General features: G+C 45.4%; 1 protein-coding gene across 1 annotated transcript in view; it reads left to right on the top strand.

Annotated features, from left to right (window-relative positions):
• CPD (carboxypeptidase D) overlaps positions 1-27,143 on the top strand; it is a 131,746-nt gene that overhangs the window by 65,999 nt on the left and 38,604 nt on the right. Inside the window, exons 5-9 of the mRNA XM_040338577.1 lie at positions 3,670-4,031; positions 7,200-7,391; positions 11,293-11,460; positions 14,803-14,912; positions 20,962-21,064. Coding sequence (XP_040194511.1) covers positions 3,670-4,031; positions 7,200-7,391; positions 11,293-11,460; positions 14,803-14,912; positions 20,962-21,064 — 935 coding nt within the window. The remainder of the gene's footprint in view (positions 1-3,669; positions 4,032-7,199; positions 7,392-11,292; positions 11,461-14,802; positions 14,913-20,961; positions 21,065-27,143) is intronic.

Raw genomic sequence — 27,143 nt, forward strand, 5'->3', positions numbered from 1 at the left:
TTTACCTTAGTGCAGTCCTCCTTCACCTACCTCATCCTTCCATTTGGCTTTAAATGTCCTTATTTTTTCTGAGAAATCCTTACTTCCTGTTATTCTGTCTGTAACTCCACACAGTAATGTAAGGCTTTCTCCCTGGTGTGGAGTGTCATGCTCACCCCCTGCCTTGGACTACAGGAGAGTCAGGACGCCCACTAACACACAGCTACTTTCTCTATCTGCAACGTAGAGAGCGTCCTGACTCTCCTCTAGTCCAAGGGAGGGGGCGAGCACGACACTCCACACCAGGGAGAAAGCCTTGCATTACTGTGTGAAGTTACAGACAGAAGAACAGGAAGTGAGGATTTCTCAGAAGAAATTAGGACATTTAAAAGCAAAATGGAAGGATGAGGTAAGTGAAGGAGGACTGCACTAAGGTAAAGGAAGCTATTTAGGGAAAAAAAATTGTACCTTTACAACCCCTTTAAGTGATTTGGTAACCAGTCGCGGGCCACAATGAACTATGGGGTTTTACCACCTCCCTAACCGCAAAAGTAAACAAGCCCTTTCTATACTGAGCCCCTATAAGGCTGCTTTCACATTGATGCGCTGCAGTTTACCACACTGTGGGTGCAGCACAGTGCTCCTGCTACCTAACTGCACTGAGCCATAGGGGTTTATTTACTAAAGGCAAATAGACTGTGAACTTTGCAAAGTGCAGTCCTACTCTGCATGTGAAGTTGCTACAGAGCTTTGTTAATGGGATAAAGCTTATTTTTACAAAAGAATACCCAATCACATTATACATGGGGGGAAAAAAAATTCTGCTTATTTACTAAGCACTAGAGCACCTGCTTTTGCAGAGTGTAACTGCATTTTGCAAAGTACACGGTCCATTTACCTTTAGTAAAGCAACCCCATAGACTTCTATTACATCTTGCGTGTGTGGTGCACTTTCTGAAGGCACACCAAAACTTGCAGGCTATAATAGAAGTCTATGGTTCAGTGCAGCTAACCTGCAGGAAAGCCGCAGGTTCACTGCGCTGCACCTGCGGATCAGTGTAAAAGCAGCCTAATTTACCCCTCTTTTATATGTGCTAATCTGCCCATTACAAAAGTGCCGTGTATATGATGTTTCATAAACTGACCTTTTCCTCTTCCAGCTTCTGCTGACATCGCTCTCCAGGCTGCTAGAAGGGTCACAGGTGAAGTGCACTTGACGTCACTCCGCCTGGGACAGGAGCCAGTGCTACAGAGGAAGCATCAGCTTATGCAGCTCCCTCCATGGCTGCCTGCTTCCTCTACTGCTGGCTAGGGATGAGCCGAACACCCCCCTGTTCCGTTCGCACCAGAACCTGCGAACACACCAAACGTTCGTGTGAACTTTAGAACCCTGTTAAAGTCTATGGGACTTAAACGTTTGAAATCTAAAGTGCTAATTTTAAAGGCTAATATGCAAGTTATTGTCCTAAAAAGTGTTTGGGGACCTGGGTCCTGCCCCAGGGGACATGTTTCGGGAGCAGTGAATATAATAATGCTTAAAGTGAAACAATAAAAGTGAAATTCCTTTAAATTTCGTACCTAGGGGGGGTGTAAAGTATGCATGTGAAATAGCGCGTGTTTCCCGTACTTAGAACGGTCTCTGCACAAAGTGTAATTTCTGAAAGAAAATAAGTTATTTAAAACTGACTCGCGGCTATAATGAATTGTCGGCTCCCGGCAATTCAGAGAGAATTCCTTCATAAAAAAAAAAGCGAGGGGTCCCCCCAAATTCAATCACCAGGCCCTTCAGGTCTAGTATGGATATTAAGGGGAACCCCGCCGTCAATTTAAAAAAAAAATGATGTGGGGTTCCCCCCAAATATCCATTCCAGACCCTTCAGGTCTGGTGTAGATTTTAAGGGGAACTCCACCCCAAAGTAAAAAAAAAAAATGGCGTGGAGTTCCCCCAAAAATCCACACCAGACCCCTTATCCAAGCACGCAACCTGGCCGGCCGCAGAAAAGAGGGGGGGACGAGAGAACGACCCCCCCCCTCCTGAACCGTACCAGGCCACATGCCCTCAACATGGGGAGGATATCCCCATGTTGATGGGGACAAGGGCCTCATCCCCACAACCCTTGCCTGGTGGTTGTGGGGGTCTGCGGGCGGGGCGCTTATCAGAATCTTGAAGACCCCTTTAACAAAGGGGACCCCCAGATCCTGGCCCCCCCAATGTGAATTGGTAATGGGGTACATTGTACCCCTACCATTTCACAAAGGAAGTGTAAATAGTTGTAAAAACACACACACACACACCGTGGAAAAAAGTTATTTTATTTAGAAAAAAAAAAATCCAGCGGTGGTAATCCACTCTCGGTCCCGACTCCCCGCTCCAACGTTGTCGGTATCCAGCGACGGGTGTTCTCCTCTCCGATACAGCGATGAGAAGATCGTCCGGGATCCAGAGCGCAGAATCGCCGGCCGCCTGTCTCCACCAGAGACAGCCCGGCGAATGACACTGCTGGAGCTAGTGACATTTCTTATATAGATGAGGCGGGGCCACCTCCCCATGTTGAGGACATGTGGCCTGGTACGGTTCAGGAGGGGGGGTGCTCTCTCGTCCCCCCCTCTTTTCTGCAGCCGGCCAGGTTGCGTGCTCGGATAAGTGGTCTGGTGTGGATTTTAGGGAAACTCCACGCCCTTTTTTTTTTTTTTTAAATTGGGGTGGAGTTCCCCTTAAAATCCACACCAGACCTGAAGGGTCTGGAATGGATATTTGGGGGGGGGGGGACCCCCAAATTTTTTTTTTTTAATTGAGGGCGGGGTTCCCCTTAATATCCATACCAGACCTGAAGGGCCTGGTGATTGAATTTGGGGGGACCCCACGCTTTTTTTTTATATGAATGAATTCTCTCTGAATTGCCGGGAGCCGACAATTCATTATAGCCGCGAGTCAGTTTTAAATGACTTTTTTTCTTTCAGAAATTACACTTTGTGCAGAGACAGTTCTGAGTACGGGAAACATGCGCTATTTCACATGCATACTTTACACCTCCCCCCCCCCCCCTTCCCAGGTACGAAATTTAAAGGAATGTTTCACTTTAAGCATTATTAAATTCACTGCTTCTGAAGAAAGGGCCGTTTTTTTAAAACTTTTTTTTGCATTGATGCATGTCCCCGGGGCAGGACCCAGGTCCCCAAACACTTTTTAGGACAATAACTTGCATATTCACCTTTAAAATTAGCACTTTAGATTTCTCCCATAGACTTTCACAGGGTGTTCTGCAGGTTTTCGAATTTGCAGCGAACACCCCAAATTGTTTGTTCGCCGAACAGGCAATGTTCGAGTCGAACATGAGTTCGACTCGAACATGAGTTCGACTCGAACTCGAAGCTCATCCCTACTGCTGGCTCCATGTGATGATCTGGGGAGGCGGGTCAGCAAACCGTTGACCGCAATCTGAGCTTGCTCACCCACCATCCCAAAGCATGGGCATGCGCTTCCCTAGTTTGAGGTCACAGGCCACATCAGAGGGCTCTGTGGGCCACGGATTGAGCACCCCTGCTTTAACATCTTTGACATTTGGGTAAAACCAAGTCTGCACCACCTAAAGCAAAATAATTCTTACTTTTAATAACAATAACCTACCCCTATAAATGTTGGGCATGTATAATTTACTGAGACTTTTGTTTATACCTTCCCTTCCCTAGGTACATACCACAAACTATATGTAATGTTGAAGTTAAAGAGGGACCAGCAACTGTGCTTGATTTCCAGCTTCATCCAACTGTTTCTGTTTCACCCCCCAATAACTTGCCAGACAGTACTGGCACCCCTGCACCTGCCACAGAGCCACCAGTCACTGTGAAACCTGAGGACAACCATCAAGTTCAGAAATCCTTCCAGCCTGAGGACTTTCGCCACCACCACTATTCTGACATGGAGATCTTCCTGAGAAAGTACAACAGTGAATATGCCAGCATTACTTATCTGTACTCTGCTGGCAAATCTGTGGACTCACGGGAGCTGTATGTGATGGCAATATCAGATAACCCAACCGTCCATGAGCCAGGTAACTTTTTTGTCTAAAGCCATGCCAGAAACCAAGTCCAAAATACAGTCACCAGAGAATTTTCCATTCTCTAAACTATGTGCAATTAATCCCTTGTCTTTGTTCATACTACTTGTTGTAGCCTGTATCAGTGAGCAACTGGTACATTTGTATTTGATCTGGATTTTCTGTACTGCAGAGGATACGATCCTCGGCAAGCTTTGTGAATTGGATCATTTCTATCATACTTTATGCTTCAAAACAAGGAGGTTAAGGTTGTTTTTTTTGCAGTTTTGAAGTTAAGTTTGAAACTACTCATTGGAGTAAAATGTTATAGCCGACCTTGCTAAGCATGAAACATTGAGTTGGGATGAATTTGCATAATGGCTTCCTGCCCACCACATGTCATGGAAGGTGTTGCCGTAAGCAGTTTGGTATGTAACCTTTCTGAATTGGACTTTTGTAACCATGTGGCTGGTTTAAAGCGGAGTTCCACCCAAAAATGAAACTTCCGCTCCCCCCCCCCCCTGTCTAATACAGGTATTTGCTCCCACTTCCAGCGATGGATCCACGCCATGTCCGGCCCCTCCTAAGCCGCCCCCGCTGTCTTCTGGGAGACGCACACTTCCCAGAAGACAGCAGGGACCAGGCAGGACGCACAGCGCAACTCGCGAATGCGCAGTAGAGAACAAGGCTGTGAACCCGCAAGGCTTCACTCCCCGATTCCCTTACTGAAGATGCCTGCGCCTCCACCTGGGAGCCGAGGGACCGGTTGGCTTCAGATGAGGACATCGCGGGCGCCCTGGACAGGCAAGTGTCCTTGTTTTAAAAGTCAGCAGCTGCAGTATTTATAGCCGCTTTAGGTTTGAAATGTTTTTTGTTTATTTCAGACACTTCCTTGTAAGTCCTTTTCCCTTTACCCTACAGGCAGAAAAGTAAGCATGTAACTTGTTGTTTTAAAGCCAGCTCTACTCAAAGAATTCACATAGTATGTTTATGAATGAGAACTATACCCTATAGGTAATGATATGTCTGTGCTAGCTCGTCTTTTCTCAAAGGATGTTAATCTTTTAGCACATGTTACACGTGGTATACCCCATATTTAGGGGTATAACATGTAATATGTTCCAACCTTCCCCCTTCAGCAGCTGTCATATTTATCATTGGTGGGGCTGTGTGGGACTCGATTTCCACATCCGCATCATTCATTCAGAGAGATCTGCCCCATCTCTTACCACAGGGATGACTCGTAGTTCTCAATGTGTGCATTGATTAGTGTTCTTTTAGTCCATTGACACTTCCTCCAGCTTTCTAACCAGGGCTTTTTTTCAGGTGGAACTATGTTACACCACCTCTGGCTAAGACCCTTTGGTGCCTGCTCATCACAATTACTTGTAAGCACAGAAGTCTGGTTTCTCTGTTTTACAATTGACTGCTCTGCACTCTGTGTGCAACCCTCCTGAACTCTGCACTCTCTAAGTCATAGCTGTGCGCACATGGTGTGCCAGGTGTGCCCAGGCACACTCTAATCACCCTGTGCAGCACAGATTCCCCCTCCTGCCTAAGTTCCCCCCCCCTCCTTCCCCTTGCAGCGCCTGCTGGCTTCTCTATTCTTCTCTACCCCTGGGTGTTGCTGCAGGGATGTTTTAGGATGAGTGGGTGATCAGTAGTATGTGTTTGGAGATTTGGGGTGCACACCCTAATGCAATGGGCTGCGCACACCTATGCTGTATGTAATGCAATATTGGTATTTAATGCCCCTTTAAGACCCTCCTACTGTTTGTGAGATGTGTGTTGGGGGAGAGTTTTTGGGGGGGTTTGTGGTTCAGTTCCAGCACCTATTTTTTGAGGGAAAAAATCCTTATTTCTAACTGAAAGTTGATAAGGAGGTACGGGCAAAAAGCTATAGGGTGAGTGTGCAGGAGCCTGACATTGCACCTTTGATTCACTGATCTCCGGTGCAATGGTTTGTAGGCTTCTGTGGCAAACCATATTAAATGCACATTTTTTTTTTTCCCCCTGCAAATTAATAATTTTTTTCTTTAAAGTGGTTGTAAACCTCAGACATGAAGTATGATGAAATCACATTGCTCTATAACAGGGATATGAAATTAGCGGACCTCCAGCTGTTGCAGAACTACAATTCCCATGAGGCATAGCAAGACACTGACAGCCACAACATGGCACCCAGAGGCAGAGGCATGATGGGACTTGTAGTTTTGCAACAGCTGAAGGTCCGCTAATTGCATATCCCTGCTCTATAGTGTGTACTTGTCTCAATTCGGAGCGCTAAGTCTTATTTATGTCTGGTACATCCTTCCTCTGTCAGCATAGGTCTTTTCAGACAAGTTTTCTTGACACCAAGAGAAAAAAAGGTGACGGGAGAGAGCTCCACCACACAGCCTGTGTTTGAGCTCAGCTCTGTTCCTGTGTGCTGTGTTAAGGGGGTATGTTCCTTCCCTCCAGTCAGCTCTCACTGAGCTCTGCAGAGTGTAATTTCAGCTCCCTGCCCTCTGCTTTCTGAAGCTCAGGCTAGCTGTGGGGTATGTTCCTTCCCTCCAGTCAGCTCTCACTGAGCTCTGCAGAGTGTAATTTCAGCTCCCTGCCCTCTGCTTTCTGAAGCTCAGGCTATCTGTATAAATTCAGCACTTTGAACAGCCATAGATGAGAGATGCCTGCATATAAACAAGTATAACTTATGTAGGAGGATGCGTTTCATCTTTGTGTCACCTGAGGCCAGTTACTTTTCTGGGTATATGAGGGTTTTACAACCACTTTAAAGGTGAACTTTGCTTATAAGATATGAGAGCAGTGGGGAACTGAATATAATTTTTCTTGTGTCTTTTTTCTTTTTATGTGTCATGATTTTATTTTTTATTTGTCTCATGCTTGATAACCTAGACTTTGTGGTCTCTATTAACAAAAAAACACCCAAAATGTTGCTGAAAACCAGAAACAATGTAATTTGGGCTGGCCATACATAGTGCAATTTTCTTTCCTTTGACCTGTAGTTGAAGGAAGATAAAATGGTAAAAGATTTAATTCACATCAGTATTGTAAGGATCCAATGTAACATGTACCTAATGTGTCTTCTGTTGCACCGTTACATGTAATGTCATAATACTGACTTAAAATATACTTGGAAACCTGTTAATGTGTTTACTGAAGTCTGTGACTTTCATTTTGCAGGTGAGCCTGAGTTTAAGTACATTGGCAACATGCATGGTAATGAAGTTGTAGGACGGGAGCTGCTATTAAATCTTATTGAATATCTCTGCAAGAACTATGGGACTGACCCTGAGGTCACTCATCTGATCCGTACCACCAGGATCCACATTATGCCCTCCATGAACCCTGATGGCTACGAGAAAGCCCATGAAGGTAATTCTTGAACTTCTTACAGATATTTGGAACTTTTATAACAAATTTTTTTTTTTTTTTTTTTAAATAGTTTTTTTTTTTTATTGCTGATGCAGTATTTCTGGAATGACAGCTATATGCGTTTAGTCATCGTTATGCTACCATTATTACCTTTCTACTATAGAATCCCTCTAGAACTTGTACAGTGCACATCAGTACAAGATGAATGTCACAAATCAACCTTTTTTTCTTATACAGACAAGACCATTTGACCTGATAGGGTTCAGTTTTCTTATGGTAGAGATCTGCAAATAGCTCCTGATCCTGACACTTGATCCGCCAATGATCTCTCATTTGTTTAAAGCTGAGCTACAGCATAAGATTGTCTTATTACAAGAGGCACGTGTATTTTTAGTTGTATCTTGGTGTACTTTGCAACATTCCTTCCAGATCTGTGCAGTAATCCAGTGTGAAACTGCCTCTGTGCAGGAACTTCCTGTAATAAAGATTGGTAGATGTTGCTTTCTCTCCCTGTACAGGGAAACACAGGTAGGATTTTGAAGCAAGTAAAAATCAAAAGCAATTTTTCTTTTTTCTTTTAGGGCCCTTTCACACGGGGCGGATCAGTAATGATCCGCCTCCGTGTGTCCGTAAGCTCAGCGGGGATCGCTCCGTATATCCCCGTTGAGCCATCGGATGACAGGGCGGTCTCCGCACACTGTGCAGGGACCGCCCTGTCTTTTCTCCGCTTTCCCTTATGGGGGGATGAGATGAACACTGACCGTGTGTCCGTGTTCATCCGATCCGCAGACGGAAGAAAAAATAGGACATTCTTCCGTCTGCAAAATCGGATCTTTGCGGAGGCGGGTTATTACGGGTGTCAGCGGATGTTTATCCGCTGACACTCGCAATCACATAGGGACCAATGTATGTCCCTTTTTCATCCGCAAACGGATGGATGAAAAAGTGGACATACGGTCCGCACGTCTAAAAGGGGCCTTACGCTATGTGAAAAACATGTAACAAATATAAAGTAGGTGTTATCCCAATTTGGCTGCAAAGGTAGAAATACTTTTAAGCCATTTTCCTCGCACTTTTTCCCAGCAGAACTTGGATACAAACGCCTCACTGCACAGATCAACCAAACAGGGTTTAGGATCATGTGATTGTCTGTCAGTGGTCACATGATTGGAAAGCTCCAGATTGCAAGTAGCGATTGGGAGCTTTCCGTTGGCTGCCGACAATTGTGCCTGGAGTGTGCAGGGTGCACGCGCGCTCAGCACAGCTGTTTGCACTGATGCACGCAAATATGTGGCCGTTCGGCGTCAAGGCCCACACGCTGAAAGGCTGCATATTTGCGTGCGGCTGGCGCCATGGGATTAAAAAGCCATTCTGTTGCGTGGGACAACATTCTTTCAGACACCTTTTGCTAACTTACAGTGAGGGGAATTCACTATTTTTTTTATTTTTTATTTTTTTTTAAAGTGTATTTTGTGCGTGTACTCGAGAGAGGAGCCGGACTGCAGGAGTTGGGAGTAGGCAGGCCTCCCCCAGAGGCAATCTGCCATCTTTCTCCATGCCCCGGGTGGCAATGGCGGGTGTGTGAGGGGGTCCTCCCACACAGCCCACCCTACCTGCTCCGCTTTGAAGCCCAACGGGGCAGAGGGACTCCCTATAAGGGAGTGAGAGGATCTAGCCCGCTCAACCAGCCCCATTAGTCCTTCGCCTCTCTTTTTAGAGACCGCGTGGTCAAAGTGCGTGCATGTTAACCCAATTTCAAGTGCGTGTAAGTGTGGAGGTTTTTGTGGGGGGGGGTGGGCGTACTAAGCGCAGGCTTACCTCGCATAGTACACCCACCGGGAGCCGGGCTGAGACCACCAAACTCAATTCACATGTAGCCGAGACCGGGATCCGAACCCCTAGCTGCAGAGGTGAAAGGCTTGTCAGCGCAGTGCCAATCGCGTTGAGCCACCGCAGCTCCCGAGGGGAATTCACTATGACCCGAGCAGACAGAATCTGGAGCAGCTCTGCATGGCAACCAGTCAGCTTCTAGCTTAAGTTGAACATTAAAGTGGATTGGTTTGTATGCACAGCTGCTCCAGATTCTGTCTCCTCTAATCTTAGTAAAGTCTCCCCCAGTGTCATTTTAGATTTGTTGAAGAAAGTGTGCAAAAAAGGCTAAGTTGACCTTTTGCACCATGTTGCACCCATAATTCGGTGTAACATGGTGCAAATTCTCCCCGCCCCCACGCCCCAAACCCAATCTACATGACTTAGTTTGAAGTGGCTGTGCAGGACTCCACTCGCACGACCACATCATTCATTCAGACATCTATGAATGAACTACATGCCCCATCTTCCACCGTGGCAGATGGACTTGTAGTCCTTAATAGACCAGTGGCGGCCCGTCCATATATATTTAAACATGTCCCTTTTAAGAAAAAAAAAATGTGTCCGGGCGCAGTGCAATATGGGAAGCGCCACGTCTATGCAATTACGAGATTGCAGCCGAGGCGCTTCATTTGCAGCAAAAAACAGCCTTTGTGGCGCAGTCGATTGTGCCACAGCTTCCGGCCGGGCAGGTGCACACTGCATATACGTTTTTTCACCGCCCTAGGAAATGGGTGGTGCTTTCTGTTCTAGTTCCGATGTCACTCGAAGTACAGGAAGTGACGTCGGCACTTGGCAGCTCTGTGGAATGCACTGCCTGAGTGGATCTTCAAAGAGGTAAGCTGAAGCTCGCGATGCCTTCCCCCCCATTGAACATTAGGAGTTAGGTGGCAGCAGCGGGGGCAACCACTAACCCAACCCCTAATCCCCCCCCTTATTAACTTTTTGTAGCATCTGGAGTTCTGCGGCAGATATGAACGGTTCTCATTGGAAATCATGGGGAATGACTTGTCATGCAACTTTGAAGTCCTAAGTCACAGGACAAGTTGCTCAAGTGGAAACGGAGCCTAAATGAAGAGCGTGTTTTTGTGAATGCGAACTGCATTCTGATGGGCCAACTTCATGATCAGCTATATACTCTGTCCTGTGATGCTGGGGCTATATACTCTGTCCTGTGATGCTGGGGCTATATACTCTGTCCTGTGATGCTGGGGCTATATACTCTGTCCTGTGATGCTGTGGCTATATACTCCTGATACTATGAGTGGAAGCAAGTGGAATACACGGGACGGAGTGAGTGAATTCTAGAAGAGGTGTGGCTTATGAGAAGTGGGAGGGGCCACACATGGAGGGGTGGGGTCTTGCACCCCCCATCCTAAAACTTCACCAGCCGCCACTGTAATAGACTATAAGTGTGATATTCGTTGCATTGAATTTTCCTACAGCTTTGCAATTAAAAGCCTATACAGAGGTATGGACAGGGAGCTGGAGGAAGTGTTTACAGAAGCCTGATTTTGCATCCGCAATCCACTGATTGTGGGTGCAATACTCTGCAGGCTCCTGTTAAAAATCAAAGAATAATAATAAATGCATATTTTTTTTTTTTTTCTGCAAAACCTATGTGTGTTTTATTTTTTTTTAAAGGTGGACTTAGCCTTTAATCCTTCTTGTGCATACAGGTTTATCCAGATAAGCCATGAGCAATGTTCACAAGTCAGGAAACCATAGAAATCTACGTTGGCCGGCCATACTGGAAAAAACTGAAATCTAATTGCTGCGGGTTATAGCTTTTTACACAAGCGGATAACCCCTTGTGCTGCTTTATTGAATAATCTGAGAATGCTCTTTTCTCTTTCTTATCTTTGATAGTGCTTAGGCTGTGTGATGTGTTTCATAAACTTTTCAAACTTTCTATTTTTTTTTTTTTTCTTCTCCTTAATATGCTTAAACAGTTAAAGCTAATGTGGATTCACAAGTTAAAACTGTACAAAGTAGCATTCTTTTCTTTCTTTCTTTTTTTTTTTTCCTTCAGGGGACAGTGATGGAATAATCGGCCGGAACAACAGCAACAATTACGATCTTAATCGTAATTTCCCAGACCAGTTTTTCCAGATCATGGACCCTCCACAACTGGAGACACTGGCTGTAATGAGTTGGTTAAAGAATTACCCGTTTGTTCTCTCTGCTAATCTCCATGGAGGTACTGTATGTTTGTCTTGTACAGCTAGTTCTAATAGCTATATCCACTCTCTACACTCTTTTACAGTGTGATGGATATTCACCAGTTGTGTCCTGGAATTCTCAGTAAAGCAATATTGGTCTAACAATTTTTTATGTTGGGTATTCACTATGTTGAACCGTATCTCTATTGTATAATTTCAGTTTGGTCAGCTTTGTTAACAGAATCCCAAGGCAAAAAGCTATACTTGTTCATAACTCCAATGATGGAACTACCACTGTAATAGGCTGTGTAATGGCACTAGCTGCTTAACCACTTAAGCCCCGGACCTTTAGGCAGCTAAATGCCCAGGCCAGGTTTTGCGTTTCGGCACTGCGTCGCTTTAACAGACAATTGCGCGGTCGTGCGACGTGGCTCCCAAACAAAATTGGCGTCCTTTTTTCCTCACAAATAGAGCTTTCTTTTGGTGGTATTTGATCACCTCTGCGGTTTTTATTTTTTGCGCTATAAACAAAAATAGAGCGACAATTTTGAAAAAAATGCAATATCTTTTACTTTTTGTTATAATAAATATCGCCCAAAAACATATCTAAAAATGTTTTTCCCCCTCAGTTTAGGCCGATACGTATTCTTCGACCTATTTTTAGTAAAAAAAATCGCAATAAGCGTTTATCGATTGGTTTGCGCAAAATTTATAGCGTTTACAAAATAGGGGATAGTTTTATTGCATTTTTATTATTTTTTTTTTTTTTTTTACTACTAATGGCGGCGATCAGCGATTTTTTTCCGTGACTGCGACATTATGGCGGACACTTGGGACAATTTTGACACATTTTTGGGACCATTGTCATTTTCACAGCAAAAAATGCATTTAAATTGCATTGTTTATTGTGAAAATGACAGTTGCAGTTTGGGAGTTAACCACAGGGGGCGCGTTAGGAGTGTAGGAGTGTGTGTTTACAACTGTAGGGGGGTGTGGCTGTAGGACTGACGTCATCGATCGAGTCTCCCTTATATAAGGGATCACTCAATCGATACGCCGCCACAGTGAAGCACGGGGAAGCCGTGTTTACACACGGCTCTCCCCGTTCTTCAACTCCGGGGAGCGATCGCGACGGAGCGGCTATAAACAAATAGCCATGCCGTCGTCCCGGATCGCTCCCCGAGGGAACCCGACCGCCGCATGTAGCGGGGGGGGGGACCCGATCGGACCCCCCACCCGCTAGAAGGCAAGGACGTACATGTATGCCCATTTGCCTGTACGTGCCATTCTGTGGACGTACATATACATGCGGCGGTCGGCAAGTGGATAAAACCTATGTGTAGCATGTACATGGTCTTCCAGTCAGCAGTAGAAAAGCTCAAAAGCTGTAATATAGGTAGAATACAGTCATTGCATTTGAGGGAGGGAGCAATAGGTTATCAATAAGATTCAGAAATTTATTGGCTCAAATGTGTGGGGCACTGTTGCTCCCGCTGGCACCAACGATGGGGCACTGTTGCTCCCGCTGGCACCAACGATGGGGCACTGTTGCTCCCGCTGGCACCAACGATGGGGCACTGTTGCTCCCGCTGGCACCAACGATGGGGCACTGTTGCTCCCGCTGGCACCAACGATGGGGCACTGTTGCTCCCGCTGGCACCAACGATGGGGCACTGTTGCTCCCACCAGTAAAGAGGGGACATTTTCCACTCCTGCTGGCCACAGTGCAGCCCTAGTTTGAACACAAACCTGGCCCTTTGTTTAGGAAGTTTGGAGACCCCTGACATGAGCATGGAGCTGAGTGTAATCTGAGACACAGATTACACACTTCTCCACCGTTTGCTGAGGCTGTCAATCACCTGCGGTGTGCTGGTTGGGATGGTGGGACCCTCTCAGGATTTATTTGTGTCAGCATAGTGACTTATGCAGATTTCAGAGAAATAAGAGGGCAGGCGTAAATCACGCTAGGTGCTTTGTATCACAGCAAGTACACAGTATGGTAGCATAAGCTTTGTTAATTTGTCATTACAAGGGTTTATAACCAATTTAATTCATTATCCTCAGAAGTATCAAAATTTCATGTCCTGAAAGCATTTCCTGTAAATATTCTTCTTTTCATGCATTTTCTTGTGAACTTCAAATAACCTTGGTATAAACGCTTTTCCATGTTAAAAGCATTTGCTGTAGTCAGCCAAAAATATTCAGCCTCTTTATAAGTTTAGTGCTTTGCAACATCCTGGAATCCTCCTTAACATTTTTACATTGTACAGCTCAGGGAAGATCAGTAAAATCAAGATCATGTACCCTAGCGCCCACCAATTCAGTCACTATCGTGTTCAGCACAAAGCTGCATCTCCCTGAATTGAATGGCTACTGCATTTATTTCCAAGATGAATGTAATTCCAGCAGCCATTAAAGGGAGCACCATGCAGATTCTATATGTGGTCCTATGGAGGAGATCTGAGTGGTGGACCATATAAATTTTAAAGGTTTATTCAGGATAGTGGGAAAAACTCACCCCTGCATCTGACCCTTCCCAGTAGTAGTACGGTAAAGCCTCGTACACACGATAGGTTAACCAGAGGACAACGGTCTGAAGGACCGTTTTCATCGGTCAAAACCGATCGTGTGTGGGCCCCATAGGTTATTTAACCATAGGTTAAAAAAAGCCAACTTGCTTTAAAATTAACCTATGTATTCCTAACCGATAGGTCGAAACCGATCGTTGGTAGGCACGACCATCGGTTAAAAATCCACGCATGCTCAGAATCAAGTCGACGCATTCTTGGAAGCATTGAACTTCATTTTTTTTCAGCACGTCGTTGTGTTTTACGTCACTGCGTTCTGACACGATCGGTTATTTAACCTGTGTAGGCATGACGCACCATCAGTGAGCTTCATCGGTTAACCTATGACAACGGTCCTTCAGACCGTTGTCCTCTGGTTAACCTATCGTGTGTACGAGGCTTAAGTATCCCCTGAATTTCCACCTTCCTGCCTGGAACTGGAAGACATGAATTCAGATGAAGTCCAGTGTTGTGCTATTCCAAAATAATGACCCCCATTTGGAAACTCCAATCATTAACAGTCGTGTCCTTCACTCAGTGGTGAAAAACGCCACTAAACCGAATAGGAGATTGGCACCAACAGACAATTTTTGGTTAATTTAGGCCTAGTAATTTGCTGTGAGTGCCATTATATCTCTGTACCTGAGCTTATTCCTTTAAGAGACTCAAATATTCCCTAATGTTTCAGGAGGTGTAGCTTTTTAATAAGCTTCATATTATTTTATTTTTATATATTTAAATGATAAATCTGGCTGTGCCAAATGTAATTTCTGTATATGCATGCATTTTCTAATTGTGGACTTATGTCTGCAGGTTCCCTTGTGGTTAATTATCCATTTGATGATGACGAGAAAGGCTTGTCTATGTACAGTAAATCCCCAGATGATGCTGTGTTCCAACAACTGGCACTATCCTATTCCAAGGTGAGCTTAGAGAGACAAAGCTCTGTGTGAGCCCCTAGCAGCTGCTATGCCGCTGTGTCTGCTGAAGATATGCTATGATATGTGAGCCCAGGGGATAAATGTGGTGAACAATATCATCTTCCGTTATGCTCTCAGCCTGCCTTTCCTTTTATTCGTTATTTTAACATACTTTTACAAAATTAAGATTTCAGCTCTATTTTGTTATTACTTGTAGAATATTCTATAGTATTGTGATTAAACATTTAATGCAGTGTTTCCATAGTCTGAAGGTAGGGGCTGCTAATCGGCATTTTCAGAATGGCTTCAGCAGTGGCATCCCCAATTTCTTTCAAAACATGTTTATGTTAAAGAGATTCGATCACCAGATCAAATTTTTTGTTCTATCTTGTTTTAGTAAAAATTTTACAATACAAATGTAAAGACACTGAGTATTTATAGACATTGAAGAGCAGCTTCGTCAATCTGCTGTACAAAAAAAAGGGCAAATGTTGACGTATTAAATAGTCCAAGACAGTAGAAAGTATATCACTAACTGTATGTGATGTGGAAAATTATAGGTGTCAAACCGTAGTGTGGTCAATGGGTACACTAGTAACAAATACACTTGAGTGTTTAAAAAGGGGAGGTCATCTATAGGTGACTAGTAAAGAGAAAGGGCTAAGGGCAAAATCTAGAAACAAAAAGCTTATATATAGACAGAAAGGAGAGGGGGATAAGGCAAGGAGGCATTTCTTCATGACTGAGGAGAGATGGTGGTAGGATCCAGGTTGGCCCAAGCCAGATATTCGGATGAGTAACAGAACAAGTGTTCCAGGTAAATGAGAATTTTTTCTTCTTTCCCGGTTTCCTGCGCCAACAAACATTCTAAGTACCTAATGGACATCTGTACCTTCCCTAACTGAATTAGTCTCCATTTCCAGTAATGGGGGATGACCGTTGGCTGCAGCTAGAAAGTGTAGGAGAACAATATTTTTCTCAGATTTAAAGTGTTCAGAGATCACGGGTAGGAGGGTCATCGTAGGGGACATATAGACAGAGGTTGTCATGAGCTTATAATATAAATCAAATATTTGCTGACAGAACGTCCAGATCAAAATTTTTAAAGTATTACTGAAAGCAAAACTTTTTTTGATTTGGATAGAGGGGTGAGGGGGTTAGGGCCAATGTCGGGTTTGTGTTCCTGTTAGGGAGATATATTCTCTCTCTCTCTCTCTGTCTCTGTCTCTGTCTCTGTCTCTGTCTCTGTCTCTCTCTCTCTGTCTCTCTCGTCTATCAACGTCCCTGGGAATGAAAGTGAGGGTAAATCCAAAATTTGAGTTGGCACCAGAACAGGAATAGAAAGAAAATCTTGCAATGGGTATAATTGTTCCAGTGACAACCCTCTAAGTAGGAATTTCATTCACTAACTTCTTGATAAATGGCAAAAAATAAATAAATAAAATCACTGCAGTTTTACCCTACTCTATCCAAAATGGGGGAAAAAAAGTATATAATACATTTTTCCATGTTGGAAAAAATTGATTTTTTTGGGGTTAAATAAAATATACATAGGTGTAACACGATACAGATGGCAACATGTATTTTAGACCTCTGAAAGGGTGGCAGAAGAACTTTTTTGCTTGGATCACCTATGTGATCCAAGCAGAAAGGGAAACCGGGTACCCGCTTTTTGGGGGAAGCTCAGCTTTAAAAGAGAAGTATGGGGGGTTTTTCCCCACCTATTCATACTTGCCTCAGTGGATGCAGCATTAGACCGATGCTACATCTGTCCCTCTGCGTTTCGGCACTGAGAACCGTGCCACCGAACACCGCCGATGGCTCGGTTCTCACTCCTCCCCAAGCAGAGCGATGCTGATTGTCAGTCAGCATCGCTTCTGCTCTACCTCTCTGTGCGGCGCGGAGGGGCGGGGAGCGGCCGTCTCAGCGGCTCGCTGAGACTGCCATCAATCAAGGCAGCTGGTGGATCCAGACTTGGAAGTCGGGATGACGCGCTGCCCCGACTGATGACCGTGACGTCAGCGGAGAGCGGACTTCAGACTGCTCTCCGCTGAAAACGGGTCATAGGAGTGCAAAACAAATTGCACTCTTGTGACCCAGAGGAGAAGCCCAGCCTAAAAAGCTCAGGCTGGACTTCTTCTTTAATAAAGTGACATGTAGCAATTTATTTTATTGTCCAATATCGTGCGCCAACATTTTAAAGCACTTGCACCAATGTTCTTGGTTAAAAATTCTTCCAAAATGTACACATTTACTGCAATTACATAAATGCTGTAGTCAGGAGGGACAGACAGTAAGGAGCACAACCACTGTTAGCTGTAATAGTCTAATAGCTGGATTCATAAAGAGTTATGCCGGCGTATCAGTAGATACGCCGACGTAACTCGGAATCTGCGCCGCCCTAAATTTAAGCGTATTCCGGAAACCAGATCCGCTTAAATTAGGCTAAGATACTAGTGGCGTAAGTCTCCTATGCTGTCGTATCTTAGGGTGCAATATTTAGGCTGGCCGCTAGGTGGCGCTTCCGTTGAGTTTGGAGTAGAATATGTAAATGCCTAGATACGCCGATTCACGAACGTACGTGCGCCCGTCGCAGTAAAGATACGCTGTTTCTGTAAGAGTTACGCCGCGTAAAGATAAAGCTGCCCCCTAGGTGGCCTAGTCAATGTTAAGTATGGCCGTCGTTCCCGCGTCGAAATTAGAAATGTTTACGTTGTTTGCGCAAGTCGTCCGTGAATGGGGCTGGACGTCATTTACGTTCACGTCGAAACCAATACGTCCTTGCGGCATACTTTGGAGTAATGCACACTGGGATATGTACACCGACGGCGCATGCGCCGTTCGTAAAAAACGTCAATCACGTCGGGTCACCATTCATTTACATAAAACATGCCCCCCCATCCTCATTTGAATTAGGCGCGCTTACGCCGGCCACATTTACGCTATGCCGCCGTAAGTAAGGAGGCAAGTGCTTTGTGAATACAGTACTTGCCTATCTAACTTGCGGCGGCGTAGCGTAAATACGATACGCCGACTTAAAGATGCGGCGATATCTCTGAATCCAGCTATAAATCTGTAATTTGAAATTTCAATGTAGAATTATTTAGATCCAACCGTTGAAAATTCATTACTGTAGCACCCTCGTGAGGCACATCGAAGTAGAGCACTTCTGTAATGTTGTAAAAACAGCAGAGTGTATTCAGGTTTAGCCACAATTTGCTGAGAAGGTAAATGGTAGTTATTTTCCTTTTAAAAAATATTGTTCTCCTACACTTTCTAGCTGCAGCCAACAGTCATCCCCCATTACTGGAAATGGAGACTAATTCAGTTGCCCATTCACGGAGGGAAGGTACAGATGTCCATTAGGTACTTAGAATGTTTGTTGGCGCAGGAAATAGGGAAAGAAGAAAAAATTCTCACTTACCTGGAACACTTGTTCTGTTACTCACCCCAATATCTGGCTTGGGCCAACCTGGATCCTACCACCATCTCTCCTCAGTCATGAAGAAATGCCTCCTTGCCTTATTATCCTTTTATTATATATTCTCTGACCCAGACTAATTTTTACTTGATATACAAATAGCGTCATGTCACAAATGAGTATAAAATAGAGAGGTGCCTTGAAGTGTAGCAGTACAGTTACATTTAATGAAGGTACAACATTTAGCAACTTGCATGGTTGATGATTAAAACGGGCACAGCCAAGTATGCAGGCTTCCAGGGTTAATCTGTCCACATAGACCGTCCTCCACACCACCATCGACATCGTCCCTTCCACGCTGCGCTCCACGGGTGCTTCAAGCATCGCTTTTAGATCACTGTACAGCAGGTTAGTCTTCCCGGTCACTAAGGCAGATTGACAGCGGTGAGAGCCGGCAGTGCAGAGGATGGTCTATGTCAGGGGTGCCCAACCAGTGGTCTGCGGAGCCCTCTGATGTGGCCTGCGACATCCTGCTCTGGGATGGAATGGAATAGAATACTGTTATTAAAGGTCAGTTTTATTACTAAAAATGACAGTGTATAAGTGGGCATATCTGTTCTGCAGTGGTTACTGGGCTGCTCTCAAACTGATCCACAAGTGCAGAGCAGTGCACTTGCGTGTTACCTGCACTGAGCCATAGACTTCTGTTAATACCTGCGAGTTCGGTGAGCTTTCTGAAAGTGCACCAAACCTGCAGAATATAATAGAAGTCTATTGCAAAGTGCAGGAAAGCCAAAGGTACACTGCGTTGCACCAGCGGTGGCGGTAAACCGCAGTGCTTCTGTGTGAAAGCAGCCTTGGGCCCCTTTCACACGGTCAGTCCGACCCAATTGGACCCTCTATTCACCTCTACGGTGTGGCAGATGTCCTACCTCCAATCCGCAAAAAATAAAAAAAAAGTAAAGTGGGCATATACAGAGCAGACACGGACCTGCCATCCGCGCTCTGCGCTTATTATGGCTCTCGACCAGTTGCCAAGTCGCTTAAGTGGCTCTCGCTCTTCAATAGTTTGGGCACCCCCTGGTCTATGTGGACAGCTTTACACCAGATGCCTGCATACATAGATGTGCCTCCTTTTAATCATCAATGTGAGTTGCTAAATGTTGTACCTTCATTAACTGTAACCATATTACTACACTTGGAGGCGCTTCTCTTTTATACTCCTGTAGCTTCTGATGGATTTTGCTTCTAATTCCTTTTGTATAGGCTGGATGGACATTTTATGGTTACACAACCTAGCACATTGCTATAATCTTTTTATATGGATTATAAACTGAAGGATTTATGAATAAATGGTTGTGGAACAAATCATCCTAGTTTGCACTATTTCTTATGGGGAAATTTGCTTCAATATACAAGTGCTTTGGATTACCAGCATGTTTCCGGAACGAATTATGCTCACAATCCCAGGTTTTACTGTATTTTATTTTCAATATTTTGAATGGTTTGGTACAGGCAGTTACATACATCTGACTTGCATATGACTCCCATACTTGCAAACGGAGGGAGACAACAGGAAGTGGGAGGAAATCCTCCCCTAGGACAGGAAATTCACGCCTTTTAAAGTGGAGTTCCACCCAAAAATGGAACTTCCACTTTTTTTTAACCCCCCTCCCCCCTCCAGTGTCACATTTGGCACCTTTCGGGGGAGGAGGGAGCAGATGCCTGTGTAATGCAGGTATTTGCTCCCACTTCCTGGCATAGATCACTGCAGTGACCTACGCCACTTCCTACACCTACACTGTCCTCCCCCACTGTCTTCCGGGAAACACACAGGTCCCAGAAGACCGCAGGGACAAGTGAGAACGCGTATTAACCCTTCCCTAGGCTATTTTAAAAAAACGTAAAAATATATTTTTTTCGGCTGAAGTTATGCTGTTCCTACTTGCATGCAAAATCAACCTAGGATCAAACCTACAGAGCGTATCTTGTTTGTAACTTGGAGACTGCCTGTATTTATAATTACTTTGTTGTACCAATACGTTTTTAAAGTGGTTGTAAAGGCAGAAGTTTTTTTTTACCTTACTGTGTTCTCAAGGCTCTCACCCTCATTGGCACAGACATGGCAGCAGGAGTCTTTGGCTTTTGCTGATGTCAATTACAGCCAGTGACGAGGAAGTAGGGGGATGGGACCAAGTCTTGCTCTGTGTGTCTTATGGGGACACGGATCAGGATTCGGGACCAGGCACGCACAAGTGCCCACATAGCATGCAGCTTGCTATGGTCTCTCAGCCAATGGTAGGAGCCTGGAGCTCTGGCAGGGACCTGAGAAAAGGAGGGTCAGGGCTGCCTTGTGCAAAACCATTACACAGAGCAGGTAAGTAGAACATGTTTGTTATTTTTATATAGAAATAAAGCTTTGCTATCACTTTATGTACATCATGTTTAAAAGAGATCTAACCTGTTCTGTCCTTTTATGTGAGGTGGGTGGTGGGGTGGATGCTGTTACTGCATTGAAAATATATTCTTCTCCTTTACTCTGCTCCTTTCTGTTAGAAAATATTGGTTTTCTTGTGCTTCCTGTTTATGGAAATACCTTTTTTAATTTATTTTTATTTTTATTTTTTATAGGAAAATAATAAAATGTTTACTGGTAGTCCATGTAAGGAGATCTATCCAAATGACAATTTCCCTCAAGGAATCACCAATGGTGCTGATTGGTATAATGTTCCAGGTAATTTACTATACAGATAAAATGTGCCACGATTGACCACTTTCTCCCCAGACTACAATAGATTTAAACCCAGTTGCTTTATTACTGCAAATTGTTCACCTAAGCACTGCTGTTCAAAAAAGCGTATGTACAGATTTTGGGACATATCGGTTCACAGTGTTTACACATAATTGTGTAGAAGCTTTTACTGAGAAAATTGTCGAGAAATTCCAATAAGTGTTTATAACCACAAATATCCTTTTTTTTTTCTGTTCTGTGCATTTGTTACTTTAGTTGGCTGTATTCATTTAGATTTTAGTTATTTAATTATTGTCTGATTTACAGTGTCCTGTGTCCAGTTAGCCATCCATTTTTGGCAAGTTATTGAAGTCACATTCAGATATTTTGATTGGTCACTATGGATATATAAAGGCTTTTGCATTTCATTGAACATATTGAGCTTTATTGTCTGGGTACAAGTCGCCTCAGCAGAATTTTAGAAGTAAAAACACATTCTAGAAGTGTACATCTGACACATTTAAAGCCCAAGCCTTTTTTTTGCCCTCTATGATGGGCATCTTTACTGGCAGACTCACTGTCATCAGAAAGTGCCAAAGCTTTGCCAGTCAGAACAGCCCAGTATTCAGCCATGACAGTGAAAGGGTGAAATTCCACGCCAAAAATAATAAATTTAAAAATAAAAATTAAAAAAAGCTGCTCCTCATTAAACAATACTGAATTGTGAACGTTGAATGTGAGAGATAGAGGGCGCTAAACCACACAAAATTAATGTGATTTGGATATTAGCACATAAGGTGTACACCATAACAAATAAATAAATTACAAATAAAATCAATAAATTTTCAAAGGACTCTGTAACATAAGTGAACACAATCACTTGAAATCACTGTGTTAAGGAGAAAAAAATAAAATATATAATATAATTTTCCCAATAATGTGCATAAATTTGCAGATGGCTCTGCAACATGAGTAAACACAAACACTATAGTTCACTGTGTTAAGGAGAACAAATATATAGTCCCAATATAGTGCATAGAAACCAATGAAATCTTCTTAATTTGCCGTGATCTTCCTAAATGAAGAGAAGTAAAGAGTGCCACCACCACACTTGTATCTTCTTTTACACCCCAGGTGTGTTGTAAATAAAATGCTCTTACCAGAACTAGTTGACCACTTTAATTAAAAAGATAGTCACACAAACTTGAGCAGGATTGTGCCTGCACACATGATGATATGGAAGGAATAAATACACCTCATCTCCAGGCGTTCCAATAGGGGTATATATGCAAAAAAGAACCAGGAATATCCAATGGCGTAATATTGTTTAATAAAATTTGACAATAAAAACAGGAAAAGCCAAATGGCCTCTTACTTTAAAAGGTGCCTACCCGGCACTGAGGCTGCAGACTTGTTCACCGCCAATCCGCCGTTCAAATATCGGTTCAGGGAGTGAAATGTCACCGCCATAGCTCCACCACGAGATCCTTGCTGACAGCTCACAGGACGGGAAGTACGTCACGTGACCAGGACCGCCTCCGACGTAAGTTTCGTTTGGATGAACGTCTTCAGGGGGGCGTCCCCCTGAAGACGTTCATCCAAACGAAATGTACCACCGTATGTGGTGGCGGGGGCAGCCGAGAGACGAGCGATTTGCTCGGCTTTGGCTGCCGACATCGCTGGACTCCAGGACAGGTAAGTGTCCATTTATTAAAAGTCAGCAGCTGCAGTATTTGTAGCTGTTGGCTTTTAATATTATTTTCTCTTATCGTCCATGGACGGACACAGCTCCTTAAATCTTGACAAGTGGGTTATGTTCCCTGTTTACAGGAGAGGACTAGGCAGAAACATGTTAAATAGTTAAATACATGTTACATTAACAGAGTTGAACAGCCCCGCCCAGGGGGCGGTCCCTCCAGACATAACCCTCCTCACTGCAGCTTGCAGCCTCAGTTTCGTTCTGCCTAGCAAAGGAGAAGGACGTATGGCTCCCTTTGGGCCCAGCGCCCTGAGGAGAAATTTTATTTTATTTTACTTTACTTTTTCTTGAAGAATCTTCTTTCAACTGTTGGCTGAGAGACAGGCTGGATATTATAGATCCTTGTAGTCTACTCAGTCCGACCAGCAAGCGTGGGCACACCTTTGCAAAGAGGCTTGGTCTGCCACGCCATACCTCATGACTCCTGAGGTGGCCGGTGAGCTTTGCTCCGAGGTCCACATATGACTGAGCTGTGGTGTTGCCTCAATCACAGTGGACCGGGCCGACAGCTACCTCCATTGCGGTTGTAGGTCTGTCAGGAATGCGTCAGCGAGTCCTCGCTCGGACGGGTAAGTACAGTCCCTCCTGCTTCGGTGGGTTGGTACAGCTGGGCATTCCTGGGGTTCGGGGGTCCCTTCCCCTTACTTCCCTGCTCCTTTCCCTTGCTGCATTGCTAACATTGCCGCTGTCAGGGGGGAGGGGGCCTTCCTGAGGGGACTGTTATCTGGCCTGTGTTTTTTCTTTTTTTGTATTGGGCTTTCCTGTGGTAAAAAGCCCTGTGATGAGCACAGATGTTTATGATTATACTTCAGCAGACGCTGACTGATTGGTGACACCTGTAATGGTTTTGCTTTTTATGCTGTATCTGTGTCTTATCCTTAAATAAAACAGCCCTATGAGGCTTTTCCTGTTTAAACACAGGTCCCTGCAAAAGTTACCTCACGGTTCTTTTCCTCACAGGCAGCGCTGTGCAGTCTCCTCCTGAGGGAGTCCCCTGGTTACCCCTGGTCAGCGCAGCAAGTGGGTGAGAGGCCCTGAATAGGGCTCTAGGAGCCTTTGTCTATTTGTATGGACAGGTGTGCATATTATAATACACACTATATGTAAATATTGGAGTCAGTATCTGGGTCCTTCCCCACATGCTGGTGGTGGCAGCAGGTGTTAGCACCTGTGATTCCCACAGAGTTTTTATTGTTAGTCCTGGACACAGTTTGTGCCAGGGTGGGGGTGGACTGCGGGCGGGTGGTAAAAGAGTGCCCCCTTCCCCCGCTATCCCCTGGGGAATGCTCTGTTATGGAGCCATGGACTAGGTACCTAGTTAAAAAAAAAAAAAAAAAAAAAAAAAAAAGGCAGAATAAGGCATTTATGGGTGCGCTTTTTACTGCTGCAAGGGACTCTCCTAAGCTGCATAGTGCAGCTGGGTTTCCGCTGAGGGCTCGGTCTTTTTTGGATCACACAAATCAGACCGCTGTATAGGTTTTTTCCTTCTGTGCCCTTCTTTGATAATTTCTGAGATGCGGAATGAGAAAAGCCACTGAGGGCTTTTGTAGTCCCTCACCGCCGGGCGGGAACCCCTACTTGTATGGATCTGACTGATAGAAGATCCGAAGTACTGACCCGTTCCATGTTTACCATGCTGGGGTCTGGCTTGCGGCCTATTGTGGCCACTACACTGGGGTCTCAGTGGTCGCTGGCGCTATTTTTTGGGAGATTTTTCAATTACATTGAAAACTCCCATTGGCGCCCATTTTGTCGTAGCCACGCTATGGCGCAGCTTACATTGTGCTGGCCTTTTTCCTGTGGCCGCGTTCTGAACGCTCGGCGGCCATCTTGGAGTAGTCCTGACCCCTAGTGCTGTATACAACTCACAGAGTGAGCATTTTGCACCAGACAGTGGAGGAGCACCGACTCTCTCCTGAGGTTATTAGCCTAGCGGACCAGCTGGTCCAGGGCCTCATATAGGTCTGTGATGCTTCATTGAATGCTGCGCCCTTGTTATCCAGGGCGTCTGTTTCAGAATGGTTTTATGCACACGGTGGTGTAGTGCTTAACTCCATTACTTGGCAGCAAAAGAGTCATTGGTTCGAATCTGCACACTGACGCCAATCTGCACACTGACGCCAATCTGCCTGGAGCTTGCATTGTCGCTCCCTGTGTCTGTGTGGGTTTCCTCCGGGTACTCCGGTTTCCTCCAAAGACATGTGTGCATACACCTACATAATATACATACACACTATGTGTGTGTATTATTTAGGGGCAACCCTCCCAGGGCGTCAAAGGCCCAGCTGGGGGACTAATCTGTCCCTGGGTGCATAAGCCGATCACGCCGGCACCCAAATCCTGCCAATGTATATAGCCTTCCCTCCCTGTCTCTAGGTGGGAGGGGCGGCTTGCAGGTTCACAATTCAGTGAAACCTCCCTGCTCTCCGACTAGTGGGTCTGCGAGGTGGTCTCTTCGGAGTACTAGATAGGGTTTCCTCCTATCCACAGAACAAAGTTCTGTCCTTGTGTCTTCCCCTCCCGGCACGTCGGTCTGCCTTGGGCAGTGTGGGATTTGCTAAGCTGCAAGGTAATTTTACCTTTCCTGCAGGACGAGAGTAGCTGCGCTTCATCCGGGGGATGTCCTGACGTCCTCAGACATCAGGGACGCATACATGCATGTCCCGTTTTGCACATGTCACAGTGTTTTTTTCTGTGCTTCGTGATGAGAGAAGGGTCTCTGTCAGCCTGTGGCCCTCCCTTTTGATCTGGCGTCAGCACCATGGGTTTTCAGCTAGGAGCTCGCACTTATTTGAATTTTGTTGGGACAGCGAGGCTTTGCCTCATTGGCTACTTTGACGACTTTCTTCTGAGAGCAGCTTCTGTCTCCGACCTAGTGGATGGGTTATTCCCATTCAGACCCTCCGAAGATTCGGGTGGATGTTAAACGTTTAGGCCAGAAAGTGTAGCTCAGTGGCAGCAAGCCTGCCCTACATGTGTGCGACCCAGGGTTCAAATTATGGGCATGCTAGGTTCCGACTCAGCGTTGGAGTATCTAGTGTTGATCCAGACTCCTCAGTGGCAAAGGTCCTTCTTCCCCTGGAGAAATTGCAGACTCTTCAGTCTGCGGAGAAGGTATTGGCATCACGCAATCGGTCTTCTCTCCGGGCGCCTGCTGGTTCAGGGTCTGTGGGTAGCCTCCTTCAAGGTGGTACTGTATGCCCAGTTCCACACCCTGGTTTTCCAGTGGAACTACTGTCCAGGTGGTAAAAATCTCTTGTCTCTGAAATCATTAGATTCCTGTGCGCCACCTAGTCAGAGTCTCTCTGAGTTGGTGACAGAGATTCCCGACTCTTCGGTCCGGGAAGTTGTTCCTTCCTTCCAGTGGTCGGTGTTTACGACGAATGCCAGCTCACGGGTTGTGAACCTGGAGGTTCACAAAACTGGGGGGTCCAGTCGGCCCTGAGTCGCTGGACTTGCGGGACCTATGACCACACCTCCTTGAATGTGTCTGGTCTCGGTAGCTACCCAGGGTCGGGCCTGGCTAGTGCCTGGTGGAAGACCGCCTGGGAATACCAGGTGCTGTCTACTGTTCATTGTCCTACTATTTTAGGCGATCAGGCTATGCTTCTCCTTGTGGTCGACCAATCTGGTTTCAGCCGGACAACGCCACGGCCGTGGCTTCAGTCTACCATCAGGTATGCCGGCAGGCAGACTACTGGAGTCGCCAGATGCTGGACCAGGGCGACTGGTCTTTGTGCTTGGGGTGTTTCGGCTCCCTTGCAGGAGGTGAACCTCACATGGCATGGATCTCCTGGCAGCTTGTCTCCGCCGCAAGGGTGTCAGTTAGTGGCCAGGTCTAGTGATCTTGTACAGACGCGTCAGTCGCGCTGGTGGCCCTGTGTTGTCTGTATCGGTGATTTTTTGCCATTCCTCCATGGTAGTTGCTTCCTCGGCCGCTCCACAGAGTGGATGCTGAGGAGATCCCGATGATTCTAATCGCTCCAGATTAATCTCGGCGTCCTTGGTACGCTGATATCGGGCGCCTGGTAGCGGAGGCACCCTGGCGATTGCCAGGGCAGGAGGTTCCTGTCTCAAGGTCCCATACTTCCTCCTGTTGTACAGTCACTGACTTGCTTAACATGGTTATTGGAAGCCAGACTTTAGGTGACCAGGGTCTGTCTGACTCGGTCATCTCAACAGGGCACCGTAGTCTTCTTCCGGAGGATCTACCGTCGCACCTCTCTTGGTGCGAAGGGATGGAGTGACGTCCACGGGCGTACTTTCAATGTCCAGGGTCCTGCTGTTTTTAAAGCTTGGATTGGATCTAAAAATTGCTTAAAG

This window comes from Rana temporaria, chromosome 2, assembly GCF_905171775.1.
Source record: "Rana temporaria chromosome 2, aRanTem1.1, whole genome shotgun sequence".
NCBI classification, from domain to species: domain Eukaryota; kingdom Metazoa; phylum Chordata; class Amphibia; order Anura; family Ranidae; genus Rana; species Rana temporaria.